This window comes from Nannobrachium achirus (assembly GCF_963921795.1).
Source record: "Nannobrachium achirus genome assembly, chromosome: 20".
Taxonomy (NCBI): Eukaryota; Metazoa; Chordata; class Actinopteri; order Myctophiformes; family Myctophidae; genus Nannobrachium; species Nannobrachium achirus.
The window spans coordinates 42,155,619-42,176,814 of NC_137827.1; the positions used below are offsets into that span (position 1 = coordinate 42,155,619).

The window sequence follows — 21,196 nt, forward strand, 5'->3', positions numbered from 1 at the left end:
AGCCAATCTACAAGCTCAATGCGTCGTGTATATCGCCGATGCTAGCCGTGCGACACCATCATGCAACAATGTATTATATCACGCTTGAGCTGGCTGTACAGCTGCGTGGCACAGAGACTTACCTTGCAACATGGTGCAAAATGAATGGAACTACGAAGGGTGCAAGTCGTGAGACCAACATAAAGGTGTTCAATTTGGCTAGTAGATAAGTTATTCTTTTTTAAACTATGGACAGACGAAGGAACATCGCAGAGTGCAGTGCATCCGTTGACAAAAGGGCACTGTCGGTCACGTTGGCCTGCCAGGAAAATGACTAGTGAAAACCCTGCCGTGCATATATCCACCTGTATCCACAACTTTCCAACATCCCATTGTGCATTGCGCAGAAGGCGAGCGGCATTTCTGGCGTTGCAGCCGAGTGTGATCTACAAGCTCACAACGGTTACATCTGCGACGCGACGTGAGCTTGTATGTCTGCTGTTAACCGGAAGTGTCCCGCAGATAATGCTACAGTAAAGTCTTGCAGACACAGGTGGATACTCATTGCTGATAGACAGTAAAGTAAACTATACCTTGACCACTTTTTCCTACTCCAACATTTTCTACACCAAATCTCTTGACACCAAATGTGTCGATAGTGTCACAAGTCGGCTATTTTAGAACACTATTGTCACATCTGAGAGTATTTTTTTGATGGGGGTCCAGGGCCAAATAAGTACATTGGGGGGTCCTTGGCATGATGACGTTTGAGAAACACGTGTCTTATCATATCTTATCCTCCTCACCGTGGCCTGTGTGGAGCTCTCTTGTAGGTCCCAGAGTAGAGCATGGTTATCAGCCAATGAAATCACGCGCTTGCCGTCTCCCATGGGCTCCCACAACACACTGTAAAAGACACACCACACACACACACACACACACACACACACACACACACACACACACACACACACACACACACACACACACACACACACACACACACACACACACACACACACACACACACACACACACACACACACACACACACACACACACACACACACACACACACACACATAATGTATACAGTAACCAAGCATGCTGTAGTAAAAGCAAACGCACACACCAGAGACATCAGCCATCGGGGAATGAAGCAGGTTTGTAAAAAGAGAAGGAAAACTGCTAGAATACACTGAACCATACCAGATAATACATGTACAGTAGGTCTGCAGTCCCAAAACAACTTCCATGGAATAATATGTTGTAGAGTAGTTAAGGTTAGGGTAAGTGATCCATTTTTTTTCTTTTGTTTTTTGTTAAAAGGTTAAAGCTCTATATTCTGATACTAATCATTGCTAAAGAGTGTTTGCTCAATAACATGAGCCTCTCCAGTCTCTCCAGTTCTTTAACCGAATGCCAATCCCACGAATACTCGGGAAATATTAAAAGGTATCTAGAGTGCCGATCCCGCGGGCTATTTACTGTATATACAGTAAAGCTGGCAATGGCTACATACCGTCCGTTGAAAAGCCCTGGCACGGGTGGAGTCACCGATTCATCATCATCGCACATCCACACAATAGTGATCCCATAACATTGAAACCAACGGTCTTTCTCATCTTTATCGTCCATTTTCTCCCAAAAACACTTTTGATGCCAAGGATGGCATTGGATTCTCGCTAAAATAGCAAAAGTATAAAGGGATCCATCTTCCACCCCTGTTTACATTTGGACCAGAAGTACTTCCGGGTGAATCTCCGTCAAGTAGGAATTAGTTTAGTTAGCTCGATCTACTTCCGGCCTTCAAAATAAGAGACTGGCCGCAGACGGAGCAGGCGGCCGGCACGCTGGACATTTAAAGCTATACTGTGTAAGTTGCTCAACTAGTGGTCAGTAGCGTCCGCGTCTTTCGGCCGTTTTTCGCCGCGGACCGGGCCTCACACCCCCGCGTCACCCCCGCGTCTGCCTCCACCTCGCCGAGATCTATCTTTAGAGGGGTCCCTGGTTCCTGTGCGTTCAGGCATTCCGGAGAAACGGAGTGTTTCACCCGAGTATAGATAGAGACACACGGGCGCCTACAAATATGGCCGCCCTATTGTGATAGCTAGCGACCCCACTTCAAGATAGCTGTTATTGGCCGGCAGTGTATAACCCTCGCTGTGATTGGCCGATAGTGTATGATGACGTAATTTTTGCGCGAAAACCAGACCCCGGTCAGGATCATAGAAAACGTATAAAGAGAAGGCTTCAGAAGCTGAAAATAACGGAGTGGGTGTTCTAAAACTTTAGCGATTTAAGAGTTAGGACAATTTTAAGATTTGTTTTATAAAAAAAGTTACATGGTACAACTTTAAGCCTTTCATGTCTGGAGCAGCAAATGAGTTTAATAAACACAGACAACTACATTTCAGGTGGGTTTAACATTTTCAGCAGGAGAGAGTACCAATTCATCAGCTTCAATTTCATAGTGTTCTACTGTAGTTCTGAATGTGTCTGCTACTACTTGTATAAAATAGGTATCCCAACCTTTCATTCAGTTTCCTAAAGAGCTGAAAGGACAGTGGCATCAAGCTAACTGGGAATCTACACTTTGATGTAGATTTTGTAGATGTAGATTTTGTCACTGGTGTCACATCTCACACACACGTTCGAGCGCGCACACGCACGCACGCACGCACGCACACACGCACACACAGACACACACACACACGCACACACAGACACACACACACAGCACACACGCACGCTCATGAGTTATAAGTTACATTATTATCAGTCTGATGACGTGGAAATAAAAGAAACAAGAAAGGGGCCAAATACATAGACATACTGTGTGTGTGTGTGTGTGTGTGTGTGTGTGTGTGTGTGTGTGTGTGTGTGTGTGTGTGTGTGTGTGTGTGTGTGTGTGTGTGTGTGTGTGTGTGTGTGGAAAAATGGTTCTCAAACCTTTTTGTAACAAGGACCCATTGTTGCTGATGACCAAATTGATATGTATTTGGTCACGGACAACACATCTGAAAATGTTTGTGCCAGGGACCCCCAGAAGAAAGGATATGTGCTAGAAATTCTTTCAAGATTTTGGAAATAAATATGTATATAAGATGTCAAGATTTCAGCTCTGTGAGCTTGTACATCTGCTATGTTTGAATATCCAACATATAAAATAATGGCTAAACAGGCTAATTGTGATGCTGTATTAATACATTTGGCTGGGGACCCCCTAGAACCCCCTCAAGGACCCCTGGTAGAGTAGAAGAAAAAATGGTGTCAACAACACTCCTGTATGCTGTTTCACTCTGAATTATGAGACTAATCGGTCAGACTTATGGATAACCTTTTAAAAACCTTTGATTGATTCCCAGGAGGAGGATTTAAAATACACGCTTTTTGGTCACAATTTATATGGAATTGGACCAAGCTCTCGGCAGTGACAAAAAGTTATATCACCATTGTTATAAAAGAAGAAGTTAAGGATCTACTCTGATGACAATGTACATAACTCTAAATGTGTATTAAGTGGCATTTGACATTCTGTGTGAAATGAGTGATGATAAATCTGATGAAGCAAGGAAAAGGGAACAGTTTTGCAAGACTAGCATATCACTGCTGTTGGGCAAAAAACATGTATCTCCTATTTTTACTGTTCAGCACGAGCGCGCACAAGTGTGTGTGTGTGTGTGTGTGTGTGTGTGTGTGTGTGTGTGTGTGTGTGTGTGTGTGTGTGTGTGTGTGTGTGTGTGTGTGTGTGTGTGTGTGTGTGTGTGTGTCTGTGTGTGATCTGACTGTCTGTAGCTAACCTTGCAAACTACTACTGGATCGATAAGTGGCAAATTTCTTGTGCACTGCCAGTAGATGTCTACCAGATGTCTTTACCAAAAAATAGCCGATCTACAAGCTGAAATTTTTCGGCAATGTTCCGCCCCAGGATAATAGTCGGGGGCCTAAGGGAGATGACATGGTAATCTCGCGCTAATTAGTCTAAAAGCGCGAAATTTTGCACAGATGTAGCCCAGGGTATGCTCTAATGATTTAGCTAGGGCGCCCGAGTCGGCGACCTTCGGGGTCGCCACAGCGGCCAAATCAAGTTGGGCTCCCATCGACTTTCTATACAGGAGGAAAATACCCAGAAAAACACTTTTTTTTCCTGGGTAAAGTTGGATTTGAGGGGTCTAACTAGGGGTTTGTAATGATGCTGAATCCATTGCAAGCATTTGTTTTGCACAAAAAACATTCCTTGGGCTACAAATGGCCCAAGAAAACGATGGTTTAGTGATGAAAAGTGATGAGTCATCACTTTTCAGAGTTTTTCTGGTGTTTTCTGGAGCTGTGGCGACCCCGAAAGTCGCCGACTCGGGCGCCCTAGCTAAATCATTAGACCATGCCCTGGGCTACATCTGTGCAAAATTTGGCGCTTTTAGACTGATTAGCAAGAGAAAAGAAACCCTAAGGCCTCCGACTAACATGAATGCTCACCCATACATGCATCGTTTTCTGATGCCATTTCTAGCCCAAGGAATGTTTTTTGTGCAAAACAAATGCTTGCAATGGATTCAGCATGATGACAAACCCCAAGTTAAACCCCTCAGATCCTACTTAAATACCCAGAAAAATTTCCTCCTGTATAGAAAGTTAATGGGAGCCCAACTTGATTTGGCCGCTGTGGCGACCCCGAAGGTCGCCGACTCGGGCGCCCTAGCTAAATCATTAGAGCATGCCCTGAGCTACATCTGTGCAAAATGTTGCGCTTTTAGACTGATTAGCGCGAGATATCCTTAAGTCCCCCGACTATAATGGATGGTGGGGATATTTTGATTATCGCGAAAATATCGTAAATCAGAATTTTCTTTGGTCACAATAATATGAATTTTCGCCCCATCCCTAGTTGTTATACATTATTTATAGTTATAGTTATAGTTATAGCACAGTCTGTGGCGTTTGGCTGCTTGTACGAGTATGAGTGAGTGACAACTAAACCCTCTTCAATCCGTTAATCCTCAGACAAGTTTGGGGTTAAAGGTTTACCCATGAAGCTGCTGAGGAAACAAATATTGTTTCTGTCGGGCAGAAACCTCGTATCTCCATATTCTAACTTTTTGTGCAAATTAACGGCCTATTTGATCACACTACGGTGTCGCACAAAAAATACATCAAAAGTAGCAGATATGCAGGCTCGAAACACGGTGCAAAGCAATACGTTATAAGCATCTCGAGCCACTAATTTAGCTGTTTTTGAATTTGAATCCTGAAAAGTTTGGACATAATGAGGTTTCAAGCCGACAGAGAAGAGATACAATATCTTCACTTTTGCTTCGGTGAGGAGCCAGACTATATCCTGACAGGTTGGGGTCGGGTTGTACTCCCCACAGTGTTTCGCTTAAAAACTATTTTTTTTTAAACACACACACTGTTAAAATGTGTTTTTCTTCTCAGCCTAGGCTATGAATAGGCCCACCATATAATCTGGTCTGAGGAGGAAAGTAACAGTTTTATTTTAAAAAGTGATTCTTCCTCTATGCTCTAAAATAAACGTGTTTCAGCGCTGTGTCACAAAACTACCCATCTGTCTTTTTGGGGACTTTTCTGGATCGAGCGCTAGCTCTGGTGGAAAACAGGACCAACGTAATGTCTAGGGTCTCCAGAAACTTCCTCCAAAGTCACTCTCAGGCCCAGCTACAAACCAGTGAAGACGTTCTCCTCAGAAAACCTTTTCAGATGAGGGTCTGCAGCCAATGCTAACGTCGGAGTCCTTGACGTGAAAAAGTTTGAGACTCGCATTCAGCTGCAGGACTGTACCCTCTATAGCAGTTGTTCCCAAACTTTTCAGGTCGAGAACCAAAAGAGAGAGACGTTTGCCCGGGACCCAAACTAGTGAAAACAGCAGATCTACAAGCTCATAACATGTCGCTTCGTGCCACATTATGAGCTTGTAGATCTGATATTTTCACTGCTTCTTAACACTTGGGAGGCCAAACTCGTTCAGTAACGAGTTAAGGCCACTAGGTGTCACCACGCCAAACTCGTCCCTGAACGAGACAACGAAGGGTTAACTGTACGTGCTGCTGCCTGCCCTCTGAATGACCCGAGTCCATACGTCACCCCGTAGCAGAGAGAGAGAGAGAGAGAGAGAGGGAGAAAATGGCGGAGGCTGGTTACATTGATTTCCATTCTACTCTGAAACATAAAAAGGGCTTTATCTCTGAATGAGGTGAAAAGAACGCCAGGGAAGCAGAGATCTGATTGTTTTCACGGCGACACTATAACGCGATGTTCGGCTCCCGTTTGGATTTTAGTTTCGCAAGCTTTTGTAAACAAAGGGATTATCTTCCTCAATCGTCAGTGGACACCCACGTGCACACGCACAAAGCTTCCGAGGCTCTTCAAAATAAAGCTTGAGTGAACAGCGGCAGCAGCAACAGCTAGAAATGTTATAAACCTGAGCAGACCATGTGTTAAACATTGTTTTTTATGGAATTTGGGTAATGTATTTTATTTTATTTTGATATATTCATGAAAGTACTCATGAAAAATGAAATGATAATGAAAAACTAAATGAAGGAAACAAAAAAAATATGAGGCATTAATTCACTTGCGACCCACAAATGGTTCCCGACCCAGTGTTTGGGAACAAGTGCAAAAAAACGTTTGCTAGAGTTGTGGAAACGGCCATGCCATTTGTTTAGTGGAAGCCATCAATTAGGACAACACCATTTCACTTGGACTCATTTGTCAACCTAAAGCCTGCGCTGTGTGTGTGTGTGTGTGTGTGTGTGTGTGTGTGTGTGTGTGTGTGTGTGTGTGTGTGTTTGTGTGTGCGCGCGTGCGCACTCGCGTGCGAGAGAGAGATGTGCTCTACAAAAGGGAGAGTGTTCCCACCAGATAAAGGAAATTAAAAGAGAAAAGTAAGTTAGCCTTTTATCCAACTTTCTCACATATTCTTATTAGACTGAGGCAGGGGTGGGCAACCATGTCTTTAAGATCGACCGGTCTATTCCTAAGGGGCCCTCTGGGTCGATAGCGAAACAATTTGAAAACTCAGACGAAAACATCCATTCATATCATCCGCAGTCCAATCACACTCAGGGCTCGCTGGTTTGAATTGTGAACCCCAACAAATCCAATTAGGGGGAGCAGCGCAGTGCCAATTAGCATAGGAATGGCCATGTCAGCATATCAATGGCCAAAGGAGCGATACCTGTTTAGTACTACTGTAGGCCACTACTGCTTATCAAACACAAGCTAACGAGACCAGACAAGAAAATACTGGGTGAGAATTACGTTGAAAATGTGTTGAAAAACTAGTTTGGGAAGAGACACCAGCTAGTCAAAAGACATACTGTATGATGTCCACGACAAATGGGAGTATAGTTATTATTATTTTTATACCACCTTGTCCTGCACTATTGAGCCCCACCCTCATCCCAGCTTCTCCCCTCCTCCTGCTCAGGCCTGTCCCACCCACAGATATAAAGAGCTAGATGCCTCGTTCGCCTCTGCAGTTCATTGGAGCGACGTGCAACAGTTGTAGTCCGGACATCCTGGAAAAACTGAGGGAACGCTGTCAGTCAAAGTGACTACTGGCCAATCACAGCGCGACTTTTCCGGGACTTATCCAAGGACTACAATTCAATTCAACAGAGCCAGTTCCGATGTTGCGCGGCTCAGCTATTCTTACAGGCTGCGTACGTAAAGACCCGCCCCCACCTACCTCTGATTGGCCTAGCAACTTCCCTATGTGTGACACACGTGGAAGCAATGCACACGTGATTCCCTTAGTCCCTCGATGCACATGCATCAGAGTCGAAGGAGGCGTCTACCTTTCTATGTCTATGGTCCCACCACCCTCCCCAACCCACTCCCAGCTCCTCCCCTCCTCCTGCTCAGGCCTGCCCACCCCTCCCCAACCCCACTCAGCACAGCAGTAGCAGTAGGTCCCTCCTGTGATGTCACACTTACATAGATCCGCCCATAAACTAAGAAAGACACAATGGTCAGAAATAGGACTTTGTGAGGATAGAAGGTGCTGATTGGACACCAAAGAAATACATAAAAATAGGAACAATGAAAATTCATGGTGTATGTAGTCTCTTTAAAACCCTCTATATGGTTGACCGGAGTCCCTCAAGGCTCTATACTGTGTACTGTACGTTCTGTTTTCAGCTATAGTGGGGAAAACCTTCGCTGAAAATAGCCGATGGACAAGCACACAACTAATTTCTGCGAAAGCTTTCCTCACAATGCCTATGCTGCTGGGGCTTAAGCGGTTAAGTGTAGTTAATCAGATGACTCACTTTAGTCAGAAGTTTTTTTTACTGCAGATTTGTTGATATAAATATATACAGTACATCACTGTTTCTCAACCTTTTTTCTGCATGGGCACACTTTTCATGTCCCTAGAATCCATGGGCACACCAACATAATACAGGGGTGTAAATATCGTCACTGTCGGGAAGAATCCTTGTATCTCCAAGTTTCAAATGTGTACGTTTCTTCGCAAAGTAAAGCCCTGATTCATCATACAAGGCTGTCGCACATCAGTAGTGAAAACAGCGAGGCGTTGTGTGCTCTATATGGTTAACCGCGAGGCGCACCGCGAGGCGTTGTGTGCTTGTAGATCGGCTGTTTTCACTAGTTTAAATCATTTTTAAAATGATAAATACAATACTGGCTTTCAAGTAGTTTCAAGGGGCACACTTGACCCTTCTCAGGGGCACACCAAAGGTCCCCAGGCACAGTGGTTGAGAAATACTGCAGTACATAATACTGTATATAAAAAAACTAGCTTAAAAATTATTTGATGAATTGAAAAAGGAATCGATTGAATATCGGCTGTTTTCTGTGAAAGCTCCCCCCCACGTTTCTCTGCTAACATTACTCATCAGCAAAGCACTGTGCAGGATAAATACTGAATATGAAGGATGTGACGGATGCTGCCATGAAGGTTGTGTGTGCCAGTCTGTTTACTTTACGAAGGCTTTTCAAGTCAAATTACCGATCAACAGTGACGGATTACGCCCCGACTTTAATGGATTGGCAGCTAGCTTCCCATTGCCACCTCTCACACTAAAGGGGCGAGACACCACAGAGGACTGTTTTGTGTTGCTGCAATAGACACCGACAGACGTGAAATTGGATTTCATGCTACCTGCTGGACAGTTTTTTGGTGGGGAGTTTCATTTGAAGTGCAGTAATGCCTCCTCGGATTACCACAGCATAACATATTCATTCTGTGGTGTTGTTGCAACCGCTGCGGTCGCAACACCACCACAGAATTAACGGTAACAGAGTTACTGTGAAAACCTGCAGCAATTGTGTCACGCTGTAACTCTAGCCTGTAACAATTACCTGTAACGGCGTGCGCGCGCAGACGCACGCACGTATGCGCACACACACACACACACACACACACACACACACACACACACACACACACACACACACACACACACACACACACACACACACACACACACACACACACACACACACACACACACACACACACACACACACACACACACACACACACACACACACACACACACACACAGTCTCGTTTGCCCTGCTCCATATACTAATTGCACTCAGCTGCGACCCATGGGTGCATTATCCTGAGTCAAAGACAGCCCTAGTATCTGTGTGTGTGTGTGTGTGTGTACATTGCCAGATTTACGCGTTTTATTTTTTTAATCTGTTATTTCCCCGCGTCTGCGGACGCTTCTCGCCTTAACAACCATGGTGCCAAACTCGTTCAGTAACGAGTTAAGGCCACTAGGTGTCACCATGCCAAAAGGAGTTGTTTCGTCCCTGGACGAGACAACGAAGGGTTAACTGTACGTGCTGCTGCCTGCCCTCTGAATGACCTGAGTCCATACGTCACCCCGTAGCAGAGAGAGAGAGAGAGGGAGAGAGGAAAAAAAGGCACGCGCTGGTTGCATTGTTTTCCATTCTACTCTGAAACATAAAAAGGGCTTTATCTCTGAATGAGGTGAAAAGAACGCCAGGTAAGCAGAGATCTGATTGTTTTCACGGCAACACTATAACGCGATGGTCGGCCAGTGTTTCGATTTTAGTTTCGCGAGCGTTTGTAAACAAAGGGATTATCTTCCTCAATCGTCAGTGGACACCCACGTGCACACGCACGAAGCTTCCGAGGCTCTTCAAAATAAAGCGTGAGTGAACGGCGGCAGCAGCAACAGCTAGAAATGTTATAAACCTGAGCAGCCCATGTGTTAAAGGACAACTCCTCCCTAAATCACTTCTAGGCTCATTTCCCTACTTATATTGATCCAAAAAGGCAGAAATGCCCCTGTTCCAGCATCTCTCATAGCATAGACTGGAGTCTATGAGCCTATCACTTTTACACTATTTGTTGTGGTCAAAGGTGTTTTTATTTTTCATGAATGTGTTACTAGTTGTCATTACAAACACATCCATGTCATTGTTGTCCCACACAAGCCATCCCACTCTGCTAAACAGATGTTATGCTATTATGTGTTTTGCCAAATTCCGGAAAAGATGCCCTGTGATTGGCCAGTACAGTCACTTTGATTGGCACTTGTGCCGAATGCTAACCCCAAAACATTATTTATGAGATTGTGGTGGCTTGTGTGGGACAACGAAGGCATGGATGTGTTTGTAATGACAACTAGTAACACATTCATGAAAAAATAAAACACTTTTGACCACAACAAATAGTGTAAAAGTGATACAGTTTACAGTTTAGGCATTTAGCAGACGCTTTTAATCCAAAGCGACTTACAATAAGCAGATAAAACATCACAATAATAAACAAGATAATATGTCAGTACATCAACAGCAATATAACAAATGCAAATGAATATCTATCTAGAAAAAACAATATAATCCGTAAAGAAAAAAAAAAGGTTTCTAAAAAAGCCTAAAAACAAATGCTAACTAGCTTCATGTATGGTCTCCATGGCATGACTAATCAATAGAAAAAAAGTCATTTTGGGGGGGAACTACTCCTTTAAGGCGTCTTGTTAATAAATTGAGAACTATATTGAGAACACACACTGTCATCATTACCGAGTCGCCAGAAATGGGATTTGCATATGAAACAGGATCAAAGTTTACCATCGCTAGAACTTGTAGTACCTACAGTAGGCTGGTACCAACATAAATGATTGGATTGATTGTACATGTGTTCAGCAGGTCAGCAGGCATTGACACTAAGGCTTGCCCACCTGCCCCCGGCAGGTAAATAAAACCTTCGGGGAGGTAAAGTTTGCTTTCAGGTTGCCCGACCGGGCAAGTGCTCATTTGAGAGGGGACGCAATCGTCTATAAACTCAACTGTCTAAACACCTGAACGTGGCCAGTGTGCTCGTCTTCTGGTCTGCAGAATGTAAAATAAGAGGCGAGCACGGATTACCTATAATGTGCTGTCTTTACTGTTGCTACACTTAAAATTTTAAAATAGCAAGTGTGAAACCATAGACATATTCAATCATAGCTATATAGGTTTTTGGATTTGTAAGTATTGAGGTACATTATGACATTTTTATCACACAGCCCCAGAAAGGAAAGAAATACGGTGAGTGTTAAATTGAGCTGTAATTAAAATAGGGTTATAAAATCTTTTTATTTTATTTTTATTTCGGGCAAGTAGGCGTGACCTTTGGGCAAGTAGAACATGACCTGTACTTGCCCGACGGGCAAGTGCCTTTAAGACCTTCGTGTCATCCCCTGGTTCAGTGATGATGAAAATGAAATCATCCATCCATCCACCCATCCATCCAACCAAGAAAAAATATACATTTCTCCTCAGAAAATGTTAATTTATCTTGTCTTTGTTATTCAACCTCACCTGTGAGCTTGTGGATCTGCAGATTTTCTGCTTATGTTCCCCTCATAATAGAATACTAGGGTGGTTAAGTGGATGTAAAAGAAAACTAAGAACAGTTCCTCATATCACAAAGATGGCTGTAATAAAAAATATCTGAGGACATCCTAGGGGTCCCGGAGCCCTTGTTGAAGACCCTTGGACTAGGGGGAATGAGAGAGTGAGGGGGTCCATTATATAGACTGTAAATGAACAGCTTTTACTGCCCCCTTGAGGTGGGTGGGAGTCTGACACACGCACGCACACAGGCACGCACGCGCACACACACACACACACACACACACACACACACACACACACACACACACACACACACACACACACACACACACACACACACACACACACACACACACACACACACACACACACACACACACACACACACACACACACACAACTAAGCATGAATCAGACTCCAACCCTGATGCCTTTTTTTTCTTTTTTAATTGTAAAACAATTTCTCTTCAGGACAATTAAAAAAAATGTCAATATCGATAACTGTACTATACTGGTGGGGACATTTGGCACTCAAAAACTCTCTCTCTCTACACAGATTTGCACCCTGCATGCTTCCCAATAGTATCAATTAATTCAGGCTATCGAGTGAGGGAGAAAGCGAGAGAGAGGGAGAGAGAGAAGATATGAAGACGGTAATAACAGAAAGAGAGAAAGAGCAAGAGAGGGTGAAGGAGATAGAGAGAAAGAGAGAGAGAGAGAGAGAGAGAGAGAGAGAGAGAGAGAGAGAGAGGGAGGTATGTTTTTTTATGGCTTCGCGCCTTCGCCTCTCGCTTATTACAGAATATATATGGTCTCTGTCGGGTGGAAACCTCATATGTCCAAAACGAGTTTTCAGGATGCAAATTCAAAAGTGTCAAAAGACAGGCTCGGAACGCGTCACTTCGTGAAGTGTTTCGAGCTTGCAGATCTGCTAATGTTGTGTGACGACGTTACGCTGTAATGTGATCACGTAGGGCGTTAATTTCAGAAAAAAAAAGTTGAAAACATGGAGATGAGAGGTTTCTGCCAGACAACAACGATATAAGTTATGTGCATTTGACCTTGAGCTGCACAACAAGCTAGCATAGCAGCTACTGGAGCTGTATGTAAATATTGTCTGGGAGAGCTGTGGAGGTTTTTACAGGCCTATATATCTCAGTGTGGGAGAGTCTCTCTCTCTCTCTCTCCCTCCCTCTCTCTGCCTGTGTGCTTTGCATCTCGATGACTTGATCCCATGTGCTCAAAGCCTACGCGTGCGCTGTAAAGGCTTTATCATAGTCCGAGGTGAAGGGTGATCACCTCAACTTTGAGGTGATAAACCATCACCTAAAAATTAGATAACAAGTGGAGGCTATCATAGTCACGGTGAAGTCCTATCACCTCATGATGCCTCTGTACCTCTGAAACCAGGCGGCACACTGATTGGTCGATCTAGACCAATCAGTGAACGGGGTGATGGGGAGATGTCTGAAGGTAAAAACAGAGGAGAGATGTCAGGGTTCGCGGTGATAGCCCTTCACCGTGGCGAATGACGTAATGTTGTAGTTTTCTGACTTTAAAAGACTACACCGGGTGATGGCTTATCACCCCAGACTGTATGATAGGGCCTTTAATGTGCGTGTTTGTGCGTGTGCAGCAGGACTGTGTGTGAAAGTAAAGATATGCCCATTCTCACCATTGTGATGACCATTCCTAAGAAGACGAATTGCTGTTTTATGCTTAGAAACAATATGCTTACAGATTAGAAAAAAACACATTGAAGTTAGGATTAGGCATTTAAAAATTCTGTTTAGGAGATTAGTTACACCTGATTCACGCAAGATATCTTGGCTTTAGGCTTATGGTTAAAACATGTAAATAAAACAAAGAATTACATTCATAAAATCCTGTGTCTTGAAATGTTGACTCACTCGCTCAAGTGGGGACATCAGTATAGCAAGTAGAAGCAATACAAAGTAGGCATATAGCGATCCAAATGGTCAAAAACATCAAAGGTTTTTGACAATTTACATCTATAACAACATGCCCATGGTGATATGAAAGTTGTTAAACCAGTAAGACTCCCTAATCGGGAGATAAGCGACCGTTGGTCGCTTATCTCCACAAATATCACAACCTCCACCTCTCACGTCATACGGGTAGCCATAGTTACACCTGGAATGTTGAATCTCCATATATGGAGATAACCTACGCATCACACAAAGTCTGACCTCACCAGCCCATACTTGGGCATGGACGACTTATATCTCCATATACGGAGATGGCCATATATGGAGATACGATGACATCACAGAGTCCACAGCTGATGATGTGGCGTGATGTCATACAATACACAAACAAGCCCTATATAAAGGGGCAATTCTCACCAGGGAAGAGAGCATTGCCTGGAATGTTGAATCTCCATATATGGAGATAACCTACGCATCACACAAAGTCTGTCCTCACCAGCCCATACTTGGGCATGGACGACTTATATCTCCATATACGGAGATGGCCATATATGGAGATACGATGACATCACAGAGTCTACAGCTGATGATGTGGCGTGATGTCATACAATAAACAAACAAGCCCTATATACTGATGCGATACGATGACATCACAGAGTCCACAGCTGATGATGTGGCGTGATGTCATTGCGACCGTAAGGTCGCAGTTTAGTTGCGACCGTCAGGGAGCAGTTTACTATGAAAACCTCCACCGGCCGTCCGTCGGTCGGTCGGTCGGTCGGTCACACGTCACACGTCACACCTTTGCCCTGCTCATATCTCCGCATCAGTATATAGGGCTTGTTTGTTTATTGTATGACATCACGCCACATCATCAGCTGTGGACTCTGTGATGTCATCGTATCGCATCAGTATATAGGGCTTGTTTGTTTATTGTATGACATCACGCCACATCATCAGCTGTGGACTCTGTGATGTCATCGTATCTCCATATATGGCCATCTCCGTATATGGAGATATAAGTCGTCCATGCCCAAGTATGGGCTGGTGAGGTCAGACTTTGTGTGATGCGTAGGTTATCTCCATATATGGAGATTCAACATTCCAGGCAATGCTCTCTTCCCTGGTGAGAATTGCCCCTTTATTGCGACCGTCAGGGAGCAGTTTACTACCAGTAAGACTCCCTAATCGGGAGATAAGCGACCGTTGGTCGCTTATCTCCACAAATATCACAACCTCCACCTCTCACGTCATACGGGTAGCCATAGTTACACCTGGAATGTTGAATCTCCATATATGGAGATAACCTACGCATCACACAAAGTCTGACCTCACCAGCCCATACTTGGGCATGGACGACTTATATCTCCATATACGGAGATGGCCATATATGGAGATACGATGACATCACAGAGTCCACAGCTGATGATGTGGCGTGATGTCATACAATACACAAACAAGCCCTATATAAAGGGGCAATTCTCACCAGGGAAGAGAGCATTGCCTGGAATGTTGAATCTCCATATATGGAGATAACCTACGCATCACACAAAGTCTGACCTCACCAGCCCATACTTGGGCATGGACGACTTATATCTCCATATACGGAGATGGCCATATATGGAGATACGATGACATCACAGAGTCCACAGCTGATGATGTGGCGTGATGTCATACAATATAAAAAAAAAAAAAAATAAGCTTCATATATGCATATATATAGATATTTCCAAGATGGCGGATCCTAAGGTCGCAAAAAAGCCGGCGTCCCTACGTTCCAATACAAATAAGAAAAATGATGATGAACTGGCTGAAATTAACAAGATGAAAGATGGCGAAGACCCAAAGGACATCTTGACAGCAATTACGAACATGGAAACAAGGATATCTAACAATATCAAAAGTTTGGAGGACACCATTGCAGACAAAGTGGCGGCGGCTATCAAGGAGCAGATGGAGGCTATCCATCAAGAATTCAAGAAGGATATTACTGAACTTTACAGCCGTGTTTCTAAACTGGAGGAGAAGATAAACGACCTCCCTGCCTCGGACCCCCAAGCTATCTCCGACCTCGATGGCCGAGTGAAAACACTGGAGAACGTGCCGGGGCCGAGCTCACTGGGGGGGCGGAGAGACCTCTCGCTCAATGTTGTGATTAGAAACCTCCCGCACAGAGAGAATGAAGTGCCGATAAACACCGTGAACTGTCTGATTAAAGACGGTCTTAACATCAAAGACGTTGAATGCGTGTCGGCGGAAAGGAAACAGTCATACAATGACAGACCGGGAGTCGTGATAGCTAAACTCAGCTGTCCGGAGCAGAAGAAGGCTGTAATGAGCAAGAAAGCGACGCTGAAGAAACATGCTGTGTACAAGAAGGTGTATATAAATCACGACGTACCCCACGAACAACGTGCCATGGAATCCAGTTTCCACGCTATCCTGCGAGAGATGGGGACGGACAAACTGACTGTACGAGGCGGGCGAATTGTGAAATCTACTCGCCCAAATCCAATTCACAACAACGGCAACGCGGGTGCAAACGTGTCGGGGAATCCTGGGGAGTCAGGGGAACCTGCCACCGAGCACCGTCTGCGGTAGGTCGTTTGCGGGTTTTGGAATGTACAGAGCTGGAACACTGACATATCATCAGATAACTATAAAACACGTTCGCAGTGTATTAGTCACTTGGGCTTGGACTTAATAGGAGTGGCAGAAACGCATCTGACTGGAACTCATGTTGCATTTATGGATGGATATAGTTGGGTCGGGCAAAACAGAACCAGACTTCATCACCGGGCTCGTTCTGGGTCAGGGGGGGTGGGGATATTTATCAGCGACAGATTGTCTAAGGATTACCACTATGACATTTTAGATAATTCTGTGGAAGGCATTCTGTGGGTAAAATTGACTACTAAACCCCATCTGAATATAAGTCATACTTTCTCTGTGGCGGTGTGTTACTTACCACCTGCCAACTCCACCAGGCAGGTGGATGCTGCAGACTTTTATGAGAACCTCCTCGCAAATGTCTATAGTTTTCAGAAACTGGGGCCCTTCCTCATAATGGGGGATCTGAACAGTCGCTGTGCTAATTCACAGGATTATATTGAGGGAGTGGATATAATGGTAGAGCGGAATGTAGTGGATTTTTCATCCAATTCATATGGTGAGCTGCTTATTCAATTCCTTATTAGTGCAAACTGCTGTATGCTTAATGGGAGAAACTACTGTAAAAATGATTTTACCTGTGTGTCTACTAAGGGGCTGTCAGTTGTTGATTATTTAATTGTTCCTCATGAAAACCTGCACTGGTTTAGTGACTTTACTGTAACTAGGAGTAAGGATTTATTCACACAGGCAGGTTGTGTCTCTATTTTAGACACATCCAGAGTAATTCCAGACCACTCATGTCTCACCTGCTCTATGGCTCTCCCTGCAGGATCTTTTCCCGCTCAGAATCAGAGAAATGAGGAGGGGGTCCCCATTACTGCTTTTGATCTGTCCACTATCCCAGAACATTTCCTGTCTAGTGACTCCTGTCAAACTGAACTGAGGGGCTGTATAGCTCAGCTAGAGGCATCAGCAGCCAATCAGCTGACGGTGGACTCTGTGTATGTTCAATTCTGTGACATTGTAAAACATGAGATGCATATACAGCTACCTCACAGGAACATTATTATTAAAGCGGGTCGTTCAAACAAAAAGAGGAGAACTAAAAAGGTCTGGTGGACAGAGGAGCACTCTTTACTATGGAACTCTTTATGTGAAGGGGAGAAAGAATGGGCATCTTGCCCCCCTGGCCCAGCCAGGGTGAAGGCTAGGGCTGCAATGAAGGACAGACAGAGGAAGTTTGACCGTTCAGTCCAAGATGCAAAAAGACGCTACTGGAGGCAGCAGCAGGAGAATATACAGGAACTGGAAAGCAACGACCCTAAGGCTTTTTGGCGCCAGGTTAACCAACTTGGTGTGGGTAACGAACGACAGCCTAATATCCCATGGGAGAGCCTGGGGCCAGATGGGTCCCCCAGTACTGACAAGCAGGCTGTTCTAGAGACCTGGAGGAGTGAGTTTGCCAGCTTGTTTAAATCTGACCAACTTGCCCCCACTGCCACCAGAATCATAGAGCACCCGCACACCAGCCCAGACAACCCCCTGAACCAGCCCATTAGCGAGGCTGAGATTGTGAAAGCCTTGCAAGCTGCTAAGACTCGTAAAGCCTATGGATATGATGGGATACCTGCTGATGTTCTGAAAAATGGTAACGCACTCAGTCTACTGCACACACTCTTTAATCAATGCTTCCTTTATGGTGTAATCCCAGAGTTATGGAAATATGGTATCATCAACCCTATTTACAAAGGGGGCGGAAAGGACAAAAGAATACCCCTAAACTATCGGGGAATTACTCTGACCTCTGCTATATATAAATTGTTCTGTTGTGTGTTACAGAATAGGGTCTCAGAGTGGGCAGAGTCAAACTGTATTATAGCAGATGAGCAAAACGGTTTTAGAAAGAAAAGGAGTTGCTTAGACCATATTGCTACTCTAACTAACATCATAGACACAAGGAAAAAGTTAAAGAAATCCACTTTCTGTTCATTTATAGATTTTTCCAAAGCGTTTGACCATATAAATAGGAGCATGCTATGGGAGAAGCTGGCCGCTCTGGGCCTACAGGGAAATATATTAAATTGTCTCATTGCTCTGTATGAAAATGTGAAATGCTGTGTCCGTGTTAACGGTAGCCTTACAGACTGGTTCCCTGTTGACATCGGCCTAAAACAAGGCTGCATTTTATCTCCTATTTTGTTCGCTATTTATATAAATGACCTTACTCTGGCTATTAAGGCCCTTGGCAAAGGTGTCTCAATTGCAAATGAGAAAATATCCATACTTCTATATGCTGACGACATAGTCCTCATATCAGATACAGAAGAAGAGTTACAGGAGATGCTAAATCTGGTCCATAGTTGGTGTCAGCAGTGGAAACTAAACATAAATGTAGATAAAACTAAAGTAGTGCACTTCAGAAACCCAGCTGTGCCCATCACTAGCTTTACATTTTTCTGTGGCCCTCTTCCACTAGAGGTCACCAATGAGTATAAATATCTGGGCTTAGTCTTGACAGAGTGCTTGGACTTTAATGTAACAGTTAAGCTTTTAGCCCTGCACGCAAATAGAGCACTAGGTGCAATTATAGCCAAATGTAAAGTTCTGGGTGGGTTCCCTTATAAATGCTTTACTAAACTTTTTGAATCCATGGTTCTGCCCATCCTGATGTATGCAGCTGCAGTATGGGGTTATAAGAGCTACTCATGTATCAATGCTGTCTTTAATAGGGCATGTCGTTTCTATCTAGGTGTGGGTAAATATACTCCTAACGCCGCTATACAGGGCGACATGGGGTGGAAAACCCCTTGGCAAAATCAGTGGTCTTGTATTTTTAAAAACTGGCAGAGAATGTGTAGCATGCCTGATACCAGATTATGTAAACGTGTATTTGTATGGGTGGACCAGAACAGAAGTACTAAGAACTATGCTCATACTGTTAGAATGTTCTTTGGCTCGCTGCACTTACCTCATCTTGCCAATACAGACACTGTTCTTTCGAGAAGTGACATAAAGTGCCTTGATCAGGCTGTTGCACTGGCAGATGAGGAGAAGTGGCTTCAGCTAATTAACAAGCCAGAAGGAAATAAACTGCGTACCTACTGTCTCTTTAAGAACAGGTTTGAAACTGAATCGTATGTACAAAGTATTATGTCCAGGCAGCACAGGAGCGCGTTTGCAAAGTTCAGGTGTGGAGTGGCTCCTTTAGCTCTAGAAACAGGCAGATACACAAATACCCCAGCAGATAGTCGCTTCTGTACACTATGTAACACCGGTTCAGTTGAATCTGAGGCCCATGTCCTATTACACTGTGATCTATACAAGGATATCCGGTCAGAACTATTCCTTTCATTATCTCAACAGGTAGAACTTTTTAATGGTCTTGATGATTATAATAAACTGAATGTAATTTTAGCTGGTAAATACTGCACAAATGAATGTGCCAAAGCCTGCCATCTCATTTTAAAAAGAAGATTAGCTTTTCTAAGTATAGGTTCATAAGCTGCCCCAACCACGTGTTTTTGTTTACTTTATGTATGTGTATTTTTGCTATTTTATTTTTGTTGTGTACTGTCTGTTTTTCTTTATTTTTTCGTTTTTAAATATGTAACTGTTTATATGTATGTACTTTAATGTACGTCTTAATTATTTGTCTATTTTTATGGTGTCTCACAACTCCAAGTGAGTGGTCCTCAAACTAGGAAATGAAATGTTGTCTGCTTTTAAAACTGTACAGTCTGAGGAGTGACACCCAAATAAAGTTTTCTATCTATCTATCTACAATAAACAAACAAGCCCTATATACTGATGCGATACGATGACATCACAGAGTCCACAGCTGATGATGTGGCGTGATGTCATTGCGACCGTAAGGTCGCAGTTTAGTATGAAAACCTCCACCGGCCGTCCGTCAGTCACACGTGCGGTCGACCGCACGTCACACGTGCGGTCGACGTGTGATGAGGTCACGATGAGTCATCTATGCCCAAATATAGATTTCTAGGTCAGATGGCCCATAGAGTTTGTGATGTCAAACCTAGCAACCCAATATAAACAAACCTGATGTCAGACCTGAAGTATCCTTTTATACCCATATATGGAGATACAGAGATCTCCATATATGGGCATATTAGAAAGCCCATATATGGGCATATACGGATGACATCAGGGATATCCATATATGGGCATAAAAGGGACAAGGGCTTACAGTTAAGAGATCTCCATATATGGGCATATCAGAAAGCCCATATATGTTCATATACTGATGACATCAGGAATATCCATATATGGGCATAAAAGGGACAAGGACTTACAGTTAAGAGATCTCCATATATGGGCATAAAGGGACAAGGACTGTTACAGTAGATATAGAGATGTCCATATATGGGCATAAATGAACAAGGACTGACAAACACTGAGATCTCCATATAACCTATGGGAATATAAGGGACGAGGACTGTCAGCTTGTAGACCTATTTTCTAAATATTGTTGTACATTAAAAACTTGAAATGGGTCGTTCTGCATAGTACTTGGGATTTGTTGATGTAAATGTTCACATAGAGTGTAATAATTGGTAAAACAAACTTTTGGCCTATTTGTGGAGATAAGCGACCAACGGTCGCTTATCTCCCGATTAGGGAGTCTTACTGGTATGAAAACCTCCACCGGCCGTCCGTCGGTCACACGTGCGGTCGACCGCACGTCACACGTGCGGTCGACGTGTGATGAGGTCACGATGAGTCATCTATGCCCAAATATAGATTTCTAGGTCAGATGGCCCATAGAG

The 21,196-nt window shown here is 43.9% G+C and overlaps 1 protein-coding gene across 1 annotated transcript in view; it reads right to left on the reverse strand.

Annotated features, from left to right (window-relative positions):
• The window catches only part of eipr1 (EARP complex and GARP complex interacting protein 1), a 115,864-nt gene that overhangs the window by 61,438 nt on the left and 33,230 nt on the right, over positions 1 to 21,196 (reverse strand). Inside the window, exon 5 of the mRNA XM_080750665.1 lies at positions 786 to 885. Coding sequence (XP_080606791.1) covers positions 786 to 885 — 100 coding nt within the window. The remainder of the gene's footprint in view (positions 1 to 785; positions 886 to 21,196) is intronic.